The sequence below is a fragment of the Microcebus murinus genome, chromosome 3 (genome assembly GCF_040939455.1).
Source record: "Microcebus murinus isolate Inina chromosome 3, M.murinus_Inina_mat1.0, whole genome shotgun sequence".
Classification (NCBI taxonomy): Eukaryota; Metazoa; Chordata; class Mammalia; order Primates; family Cheirogaleidae; genus Microcebus; species Microcebus murinus.
In genome coordinates this window covers 61,854,342-61,865,182 of record NC_134106.1, presented here as the reverse complement: position 1 = coordinate 61,865,182, position 10,841 = coordinate 61,854,342, and the positions used below count along the sequence as shown (strand labels likewise).

Below are 10,841 nucleotides of genomic sequence, written 5' to 3'. Positions count from 1 at the left end.
TGTGAAGTATGACTGTGGTACTGAGTAGTCAGACCAGGATTGGGTAGAAGGGGTACTTTATAAATATAACAAAGTATAGGGAGAAAGGAAACTGCTCTTCGCTCACACACTGCTGAATCGCAGGATCTCAGCGAGGTCGTAGCCAGTCACAGCAAAGGAGTTGCCTGAGGGATCACAGAATCGAGCACCACACACCTGGGTGTCGAACACACACTCACCATGACAGTGTTCCACCTGGAGGAGAAATGGGCTGGTCAAGGCCTGGTGCCTCAAGCTCAGACCCCCCATTCCACCCCTCCCATGACACAGACCTCAATGTAGCCACTCTCTGGGCTTCTGCTCAGCTTCCAGATATGCACAAAGGTGTCCTCAGCTGCGGAGAGTAGCTATTAATAAAAGCAGGGAGGAATGAATGGGAGTCAGAATGCCCTAGCAGGGGACAGGTATAGGCTGGAATGTCCAGTCCAGGTGCCCTGGGGAGGAGGACTATATTATATTATTATTATTTTTTTTTGAGACAGAGTCTCACTGTGTTGCCTAGGCTAGAGTGAGTGCCGTGGCGTTAGCCTAGCTCACAGCAACCTCAAACTCCTGGGCTCAAGTGATCCTGCTGCCTCAGCCTCCTGAGTAGCTGGGACTACAGGCATTCGCCACCATGCCTGGCTAATTTTTTCTACATATACTAGTTGGCCAATTAATTTCTTTCTATTTATAGTAGAGATGGGGTCTTGCTCTTGCTCAGGCTGGTTTTGAACTCCAGACCTTGAGCCATCCGCCCACCTTGGCCTCCCAGAGTGCTAGGATTACAGGCGTGAGCCACCGCACCTGGCCGAGGAGGACTATATTAAGTAGCAAAGACAAGCCTATGATGTTCTCTCAACATCCCAGCACCAGGAAAAAGGGTATGCAGGGATAGAGGAGGAGACTGACCTTGCCCATCTCAGGAGCTAGGTCCAGGGCACAGATGGCCCGGGCATGGGCGTTGATCTGGGCGTGTAGAGTTCCTGTAGTAGCCTCATACAGACGAACTTGCCCATTCCCATAGCCTGCTGCTATGATCCCCTGCCACAGCTGCACAGAGGGGCATGGGACTCTGCAAGGGTGACACCCAATTTTGATTTCACCAGACCCAGTCCCAATCCCCATCCTGAAGCTACCTCAGGAAGGCCTCCACCCCCTTCTGCCTCACCTACCCGAATCCTGGAATGCGGGTCAGTAATTTGAATTCTGGCCCTGACCGCCAGACACACAACAAGCCTGAGTCATCTGCCGTCACCATGTCAACCACACAATCCTGAGGGGGAAAGGTGGGATCAGCCTTTCTCCCCTGCTCTGGTCCTGTACACAGGGCAGGAGAGGCAGGGAGGCAGTATTTGTGTGGAGCCGTCACCAGCTGGACCCACAAGAAACCTTCCCCAGGGTTCCCTCAGGAAGCATGAACTGCTTCCCTTGCATTTCTTTATAGAGTCTCATAGCTTCCCTCTCACACACACATCATATGTTAAGAGGGGGTATACAGTTGTCTTTGGAGGTCTTGCAGTGAGCGAGCCAGTCAGTCATGCCTAGACCCTGGGCCTTCCAACCCCCAACACTTGGCAGCCAGCATAGCTCATGGGCCCAGCCCTGTACCAGGCACAGTGGAGAGTATGAATTAGGAAATATATACCCTGCTCTCAAAAGGTTTGCAAACCAATTGGAGAGACAAGAGTTGTCTTTGAGGGCACTGTCAATTCAGGGTTCAGCTAAGGGAATCAGTGGGAGCTGGAATAGGGGGAAGGCTTCCTGGAGAAGATGGCACTGGAGCTGGGCCAGAGTAAGTAGGATGTGCCCAAGTCCAGAGAAGAAAGCTACACATGTCAGAGCTGGAAAGCAACTTAGAAATTCACACCTGTATTAAAAAGTTTTAGTGAACTATAAACTGCCATATAAATAAAATATCTCTGGCTTTATCACTGGATCCAAGGTTGCCAAAGACTAAGGAGGTGGAGATTTGCCCAAAGTCATCCAGCTGCTTAGTGGCAGAGCCAAGACCTGAACCCAAGTCCCCTCCATCCCAGAGTGGGGAAAGTTCCAAGGCTCACTGGAATAGGTAGGAGATATCTACTCACCTGTCCTTGGGCAGGCTCGGTGGCAATGTCTGTGACTGGCGTCTGGTGCCCAGCCAGCTCCTCACTCAGTACAATGTTGGGACCCTTGGCTGGGATGTCAAACACCAGCACCCGGCCTGACCATGTTCCTGCAGCCAAAACCAGTGCCCCACTGATGGCTCCCCGACCCTCCTGGGTCCCTGACCCTCCAGCCACCACACTCAGGATTCCCTCTGTCCCGGAAACCTTAGTAACAAACCCACCTCTCACTGCTCTGATAGCCCTGCCCCGCCATTCATTACCCTCCTATCCCACCCTGCCCCTCTGAACCCCTCTGTGGCTTTTTGGAATTCTTTCAGATTACCCTCCACTCCCACCCTTCCCTCTAACCCTCCACAATTTCCTCAGGCCCTTAGCATTCTCCTGCCCAAAGCTCACACCCCTATGCTCCCAGCATTCATCAATGCCCTGCCCCTGGTCCCCTCACCCACACAGATGTAGTGGCCACTGGCAGCAATTCCTCGGGCAAACACAGCCTGTACTGAGTATGAAAGGGGAAAATTATCAGAAATAGTACTTCTCCCAGCCCCAGCAAGCAATCCCTACCCCCACCCCACTTGGTCCTGCAGGTACTTGGAGAAGCATCTCCAGAGTCCAGAGCGTGCCAGTAGACCATGACAGAACCATCAGACTCGTACATCTGCAAAACAAGGGCAAGGATGGGAACATAATCCAGCTGACTTCTGCCAGCTCTGTACTGAGTACTTCACATATACATGTTAGCTTTAGCCCATTTAATCCTCAAAACAATTCTGGGAGGTAGGTACTACTTTTATCCCCATTTTACAGAGGAAGACACTGAGGTTCTGAGTAGTTAATTGCCTATAGTCATACAACTGGTAAAGGGGCAGATTTTGGAGGTGGCACTTGGGAACTAGAAAAGATGTAAGGAATTAAAATGAGAAATAGAAAAAGGGAGTGGGTTAAGCATGTGAAAAGTTTGGAAGTGTTTAGAGGCAAGTGGGGAAGGGTCTGGAATCCCTGCAGGGGAGCTGACAAGACTGTGGGGTAAGGCAGGAGGGTGTTCTTACCTGTATTCCTCGGTGTGAGGTGAGTACCAGCAGTACTCGGAAGGGGAGGACACACCAGTGGACCTGGAAGGAGGTGGATCAGTGTAGGGAGAAAATCAGAGCAGGGGAAACGAGAAGTCAGAGTGTAAATTCAGAGGTTAGGGAAGGCCTACTCCTTTGAGATTTGGAGAGAAAGGGTAGGCCTGGGTTCAGCAACGCCACTCCCAACTCTATGCCTCACCTGAGTGATAAGTGGGGGGCTCACTCCAGCGCCCTCCTTGGCGTGGAGTTGGCGCTGGGCCAAGGACACACCCTCAGGGGCAGCGCTGAGAAGCTGGGCGCTCGGTCCATGAACCACTCCAAAATGCGTGAGGTTGCGGGCCGGCAGTTGCAGCACACTGAGGTTGTTGCACAGGGCGGCGGCCGAGCCTCGAAGGGGAATAGAGCGCTCTCGCCGGAACATCCTGGGGAGGGACACCCGAATCACCAGGCGCGCGGGAAACAGACGACAGCGGAGATTCCTGAAAGGGTGGCTATCAGGAGGCGCTTCGGGAGACCCTGGAGTCTGGGTCACACGAAGGGGTAACCCCAGCGCGGTGACTGGAGGGGGGTGCGGAGGGGGTCACATGACGTGGAGAGTAGCTCTGGAGCAGGAGAGAGAAGTCCCAGGGCTGAGTCATGAGGCGATGCGGGGGGAATTCTAGAGGTGCAATGGTGATGGCACAGGACCACCTGGTGGCCCCAAGCGACGTGCTAAGAAGGCGCGATGACGCCCCTACCCTAGACTTTTTTCCCCTCGGTTGAGCTCCCCGAAGCCCCCAACCCAGGTCAGAGGTCACACCCGCAGCCCCAGATCCCCTTGCCTGACTCCGGGTGCGTTCGGTCCCTCCGAATCCGCCGCCACCATAGAGACGACGCACGTACGCACGGCCGTTGGGCGGGGTGAATGGCTGGAGCGCGCAGCGCGGTTGCCGGAGCAACTGTGGGCGGGGCGCTCGACCCGGCGGGGCGCTCGACCCTGCGCGTCGCGTGGTTGCCGAGGCGACCGTTAGGCTGCCCGGAGGCCGGGGTGCAGATGAAACGCCAGGGTTGCTGCGGTCGCGACTGCTGTGGCTATGGCTCACGAAGGCTCGGTGAGCGTTAGCTTAGCTGGGGGTGCGCCGGAGCCAGGGATGGGCGTTGAGGTCGGTCGGGAACAGTGGGCCAGCTCTGCGCCGCCCGGCGCCCCTACTTGCTTCCGCCCATCGTGTGGGCGTTCTCGATGACCCAGGGAGCCACATGCTTTGTCACACTCGGGTGGTGTAGAGCCTGAGAACAAGAAGTAAATGTGGAAACAGCTAATGTACGTAATATTTCCCTTGCATTGAAGTGCTTATTTAATTGGATAAACCAGAAATAGGCATTTGGGGAGTGGTGATGATAGATAAATCATCTATTTAGAGAATTTCAGAAGGAAGAAATGAATTACACAACATCTCTGAGGCTGCACTTGAAAGGCAAATTATTCAAAAGCCAAGAAATTTTATAATAAAACAGATTTGAAGAGCTTTTGTTAAATGTCTTTGTCCACGACCTTGTTGCCTGGGATAGAGGGCAGTGACATGATCATAGCTCATTGCAACCTCACACTTCTGGGCTCAAATGATCCTCCTGCCTCAGCCTTCCAAGTAGAAGGCCAGCTAGTTTTCTATTTTTTGTAGAGACAGGATCTCGCTCTTGATCAGGCCAGTCTCAAACTCCTGACCTCAAGTGATCCACCCGCCTCAGCCTCCCAAAGTGCTAGGACTACAGGCATGAGCCACTGCTCCTGGCCAGGAACCAATTCTCTTGTCCCAGTCCTATCTGCCCCTTGTCCCAGTCCTATTTGCTCAGCTCTGGTAGAGCTTGGCCTGGGCTGTGGACCACTCCTGATGCTTGCCACAGGGCTGTTCTCGATGGTGGCAAAGGGAAATGTGGCTTAAGGGATTTTGATTTCAGTGTGAGATTTAGGAAACACCTGATTTCAGGGGAGAATGAATTTTAGGGAACACGAGGTATGAAACAATAATAAGGTTGTGTGTGTGTGTAAGGGGAGTGTGGTAGGCAAAGATTTAAGAAGATCACAATTGGAGGTAAATTTTGGAAGGAACCAGGTTATAGGACAGTGTTGTGGGAAGTGAGGAGACTCTCAAGAGACTTGGTAAATTGCTATGTCCCTAACATAAGTTTTGGGGACTAGTCTTTTTAAGTGATTATAAAAGGATACAAACTCATTGTAGAGTACTTCTAAAATAGAAAAGAGCATAGGAAGGAAACATACCTTCTGTTATCATTTTAGTGTTTTCCTTTTCTTTAACACAGACTGGTTCACATATCTGAGAAAATAATTGATATGTAATTTTGTATTCTTTCACTAAACATTACATCATAAGCATTTTCCTATGCCATTGCAAATTCTTCCTAAAGATGACCTTTTCTTTTTTTTGGTTTTTTTTTTTTGAGACAGAGTCTCGCTTTGTTGCCCAGGCTAGAGTGAGTGCCGTGGCATCAGCCTAGCTCACAGCAACCTCAAACTCCTGGGCTCAAACAATCCTGCTGCCTCAGCCTCCTGAGTAGCTGGGACTATAGGCATGCGCCACCATGCCCGGCTAATTTTTTCTATATATACTAGTTGGCCAATTAATTTCTTTCTATGTTTATAGTAGAGATGGGGTCTTGCTCTTGCTCAGGCTGGTTTTGAACTCCTGACCTCAAGCAATCCGCCCGCCTCGGCCTCCCAGAGTGCTAGGATTACAGGAGTGAGCCACTGCGCCTGGCCTAAAGATGACCTTTAATCATTGCATAATATGCCATCATATATAGCACATACATATAGCAAAATTAACCACCTATTCTTTTTTTTTTCTTAGACATGTTTTCAATATTCTACTATTATAAAAAATACCACAGGGAATATGTTGGAAAATATGTTTTTATTTTCATTTCAGAAGATGCCTTTGGCTGTATTTATAGAACTGAAATTGCAGGGCTGAAGGAGTAAAAACATTTTTTAAGGCTCTTGATACATACTGCTGATTGGCAGTTTTTAACATTCCCGTCAGCATGGTGTCACACTATGTACTTTCCCAAACATTTGCCAGTGTTGAGTATTCCTATTTTGAAAATAACTTCTAATTTGCTGATCTAAAAATCAGAATCTGTTGCGTTTGCCCAGCTAGCTCAGTTGGTAGAGCATGAGACTCTTAAAAATCAGAATCTCAATTAAATTTGCATATTTTGATGTTTTAAAGGTTGGACATCTTTTCATTGTATTTATTAGTCATCTATAGATCCTCTTTTGTGGAATGTTATGTCCTTTGCTTATCTTTGGGATCTTAAATAGTTTTTCTTCTTCTTCTTCTTCTTCTTTTTTTTTTTTTTAAGAGATGGGGTCTTGCTGTGTTGACCAGGCTGGACTCAAACTCCTGGACTCAATTGATCCTCAGCCTTCTGAGTAGCTGGGACTATAGGCACATGCCACCATGCCCACCAGCTTATTTTTTTTATATGAGTTTTTTAATGTATTGGAGAGTATTTGTTGTTTTTCATATTTGTTGCAAATGTTTTTGTTTGGGAGGCAGGATAGAATTAGTCTCTAGAGTCAGACAGACCTGCGTATGAATTCTGACTCCACTACTTTCTACTTGTGTGATCCTGGGCAAATTATTGTAAAATGGAGATACCATAGTTGGTAAAAAAAAAAAAAAATGTAAAAGAGACTCCAAATAGCACCAGTAATTGCAGCACTGTTTATGGTCTTGTCTTTTGCAGGTTCTTTGAACCCTCAAGAATTTTGAACACTTTGCACTAGTGCAAATAGCAAGGGCCATGGAGTTAGAGCTATATATAGCCTGGGCTTGCTTGCCCTGTGCTCCCAAGCAAGTCATGGTTAACTTCTGTCAAACTTAAGTTTCTTTGTAAAATGGGCTTAGTGGGCTGTTTTGAAAATTAAATTAATTAGGTCAAACACCTAGAAGCATCTGTCACATAGTAGACTCTTAGTAAATTGTCGTCCAATTCCCTTTTCCTTCCTACTAGACAACTTGAAAAAGTTTCCTCCTAGCACATAGCCGATGGTGGTCCCTGCCTCCTTGGTCCCTGCCCTGACTGCCCTGTTCTGTTCCCACAGAGGCAGGAGAGGCAGGAAAGGCAGCAGCGAGACCGTGGGGCGACCCGATCCAAGGCAGAAAAGGCACGGCCACCCACTGTGCCAGTGCCACAGGTGGATATCGTGCCTGGGAGGCTCAATGAGGCCGAGTGGATGGCGCTTGCGGCTCTCGAGGAGGGAGAGGAGGTGGTGGGTGACATCTTGGCGGATATGCTGGCTCGGGTCCTGGATTCCGCCTTCAAAGTCTACCTGACCCAGCAGGTAGGCTTGGATCCGGGTCCTTTAGACTTATCTCCTGCACCTCCCGCGCCTCCTTGCCAGCTTGAGAGACCCTTTCTCACCCTTGCTTCCGCAGTGCATTCCATTCACCATCAGCCAGGCCCGGGAGGCCATGCTGCAGATCACTGAGTGGCGCTTCCTAGTCCAAGACAAGGGAGAATCTGCAGTGGCTGAAGACCCCACATGGGGAGAGGATGAGGAGCCACTGCCGTGCACGATAGACTCCTGGGCTCAAGGTTCAGTGCCAGTGCTGCACACACCCACCTTTGAGGGCCTGCAGGAGAACTTCAAAGGCGAAGTAAGCCCAGCCCCCAGCCCTCTCCTGACCCAGGACCCCTGTCGCTTCCTTGACCTCTTCAGGAGCCTCTCAGGACTCCTTTGTCCTTAGTGCTTTTCTCTCCTTTCCGACATCTCACTACCTGATGCATTTCCCTAGGACCCCGGGAACTTGGACCAGATCGCTTTAGGAAGATCATGGATGGGTAGAGGCTCCCAAGAGCAGATGGAATCTTTGGAGCCTTCTCCGGAGCTGACAGTCACCCCGGGCCCCCCTCTCACACTAGAGCTGTTTCAAGAGGCAGAGCCCAGAGGTTCTTTAGAGGAAAAGGAGCCCCTTGTCGCCAAGTCCTTGAAGGAGAGCTCCCAATCCTCGGTGGAGGCGGAGTTTGACGGCAGTCCTTCTCCGGAGCTGTCCCTGGTGGAGAGCTCCCGGGCCTCAGAAGAGACGGTACAGCCCCTCAGCTTCCAGTTGTTGGAAGATCTCAGCTATGGTATGCCCCAGCTGGACGCGGCTAGGGACCAGCTGGAGCCCAAGACAGAGGGGTCACCCCACGTGGCCTCGGGCGTGTCGGTCCCCGCTAGGCACAGCCCCACCGGGCCCTGTCTCTCAAAGTCCTTCCAGCAGCCCTGGTGCCCGGATGTGCTGCTGAGCGCGCCTCCCTACAGAGCGGGCCGTAAGGCGGCCCCGCGCCTGGACCCCGCGCGGTTCCCGCGCCACTGGGTGCGCCCCCAGGCTGAGGTCCTGGTCCCAGACTCCGATATGCGCCCCTTGGAAGCCTACCTCGGTCGTCAGCGGGATGAAAAGACCGAGGCCCCCGTGGAACCCAAAACCTCTAGCCCGGGTCTCCGCGTCTTTCAGGCAAAGTTCTTTCCTTTCCGTGCCTTGAGCCCAGGCCACCGACCCCGATCCCCGATTTTAAACTTACGCCTACCGTCGCCAACCTTCGGGTCAAAGCTGCCATCCCCCAGCCCCGGGCTCCGTTTCCTCACTGCGCACCCGGCGCTCCTTGATGTGGCTCGCAGCCCCAGCCCCAAGCTGTGGCCCAGTGCCAAGTGGCCTAGCGGCTGGGAGGGGGAGGCTGAGCTGCTGGGTGACCTGTGGGCTGGCCGGACCCGAGTGTCTGCACAGGGCCTGGAGGCCACAGACAGGGAGGATCAGGATCCCCCTAGATGGCTTCAAAATACACCCCACTTCCTCGACGCCACGTCCCAGGTGATGTGGAAGCCCATGTTGCTGCCAGAAGCCATGCAGCTGTCTCGTGGTGTAAGCATGTGGAACCCGAGTACGCAGGTGATGCTCAGCTCTGCCGTGCCCCAGGAGGAGGACAAAGATGGTGACACCTTTCCTCCCATTGACCAGCAACCCATCCCGACAGGTGCGCCAAAGCCCCAGGTGACTGCGGCACAGCTAATGGACTCAACCCCCAAAGTGTGGTCGATCCCTTGCAAGCCCCTGCCCCATTCTGAGCCCTGAGCCTCTGGCAGTAGGAACTGGCCCTTGCCTCTGTTTGCCTGCCAGAAATAAACACCTGAGTTGCCTTAAGAATTGGTCTGATGTCTCTGTCAGTTTCTTCCAAGGGTGTTTACTTTCTCACTGAACCCCAAGTGCAGCAGAACCCCAAGTGCAGACCTAGAAGAAGATAGAACACTTGTTCCAGGGAATAGCCTCACCACCACCCTTAGGAGACCCTGCATTTGGGCCAAGGCTTCTCCCCAGCAGAGGTATTCTGGAGAAACCCACCTCCCCTAAGGAGTAGACATCAGCGCTGCAAGTGGGTTTGGCTCTATAGGGACAACTTTCAGTCTCCTTTCAGTAGAGCAGGAAGGGGATGGCCCTGCTTAGGCACAGAGTGATTCAAGGCATGACAGACTTGATTTCTCACTCCCCTGGTCCCTGGAGCTTGGTCAATTTACCTTAGACTGCAAATCCAGATTTTACTTTTAGAGACAGATTTGGATGTATATAGGACTCAAGGAAGTCCTGATCCTCTTGATCTCTGCCTTGTGGCAGGTGCAATCAGGTGTCCAGGGCACATTTACAGAAGAACTCTTTCAGGTTCAAACTGTGTGTTGAACAAGCTCAACAGTGAGTGCCTCCTTAAATTTTGTATTAGGTTCCATACCTGCCTCATTTCTAGTCCCCACTCTGCTTTGATTTACCCAGCCCCCAACTTCCTCCTGTAGCACTTCCCAATGTCGGGCCCAGGCTGTCTCTGTTCTGTTGCTGTGGGCTCCACTCGCACCCTGGGCTGGGGCCCTGGCTCTGTGCTCCTTATTCTGATCCTCCTGCTTGGACTGTGTGTGCAGCTCTGACAGAAGTCTCATCCCTGGGACCTCTAGTGCTGTTCCACAGATCAGGCTGGGAAAATGGCAGTAGTGACTGAGGCCAACAGTGGCAAGTTCTCCTTCTACCCTGTCACTAGGAGGCTTAGCCCTCAACAACCCCAACAGTGGGGGGGGGGGACAGAGAGGAGCACCTGCTGTTGGCACCCTTGGCTCTCCACTCTAATCACTGCCCAGACTAGCCTACTCCGAAGCTGCCCTCCCACAGGTATTGGGAAGGTTGTGTTGCAGGAGCTGGCCTGGTGTGGGGCCCATGTGCTCCTTGGCTGCCAGAGCTAGGAGCATGGACAGTGAGCCCTGGCTGAGATCCAGGCAGCCTCAAACAGCTTGGCAAGGTGGGCCTCAGCTGTTTGGCCTCCATTTGGAGTTTTGCCCAGTGGCTTCTGCAGGAGGATCCTGAGATATACCTGCTGGTAAACAAGGCTGGAGTCAGTAGTGTATGCCTTAGCTTGCTTCACCAAACGCATTTCAGCAGCCTCCTTTCTAGCTCAGGGATCCGCAAACAAGTATCCCCAAAGCCTAACCTATACAATCCTGCTTAAACTTTCTAATCCATACGCTCTCCTAAAAGACCTACACTGAGTTACAGCCTCAAACTTCATTGCCCCCATCTTTGCATGTACATGTCCCTATGGCATTTCTCCTGAACCCTAACCT

At 51.8% G+C, this 10,841-nt stretch overlaps 2 protein-coding genes across 4 annotated transcripts; one reads left to right on the top strand and one right to left on the bottom strand.

Annotated features, from left to right (window-relative positions):
- Positions 1–22: 22 nt before the first annotated feature.
- WDR54 (WD repeat domain 54) lies at positions 23–4,119 on the bottom strand. Of its 2 annotated transcripts, none has more exons than XM_012788638.3 (10): positions 4,021–4,119; positions 3,399–3,678; positions 3,179–3,241; positions 2,721–2,787; positions 2,575–2,628; positions 2,109–2,236; positions 1,194–1,294; positions 931–1,093; positions 312–386; positions 23–234 (listed from the first exon to the last, which is right to left on the bottom strand). In XM_012788638.3, exons 1-10 carry the CDS (start codon positions 4,062–4,064, stop codon positions 103–105), a joined length of 1,107 nt encoding a protein of 368 aa, XP_012644092.1. In that variant the 5' UTR covers positions 4,065–4,119; the 3' UTR covers positions 23–102. The 2 variants fall into 2 exon arrangements, with proteins under 2 accessions (XP_012644092.1, XP_012644093.1); XM_012788639.3 differs by having other exon boundaries at positions 24–234; positions 3,399–3,621; positions 4,021–4,111.
- C3H2orf81 (chromosome 3 C2orf81 homolog) lies at positions 4,120–9,450 on the top strand. 2 transcript variants are annotated; one of them, XM_020286219.2, is made up of 4 exons: positions 4,121–4,290; positions 7,305–7,544; positions 7,639–7,860; positions 7,999–9,450. In XM_020286219.2, the coding sequence occupies exons 1-4, from the start codon at positions 4,273–4,275 to the stop codon at positions 9,313–9,315; spliced, it is 1,797 nt and encodes a 598-aa protein (XP_020141808.2). In that variant the 5' UTR covers positions 4,121–4,272; the 3' UTR covers positions 9,316–9,450. The 2 variants fall into 2 exon arrangements, with proteins under 2 accessions (XP_075857021.1, XP_020141808.2); XM_076000906.1 differs by lacking the exon at positions 7,305–7,544 and having other exon boundaries at positions 4,120–4,290.
- The last annotated feature ends 1,391 nt before the right edge of the window (positions 9,451–10,841 follow it).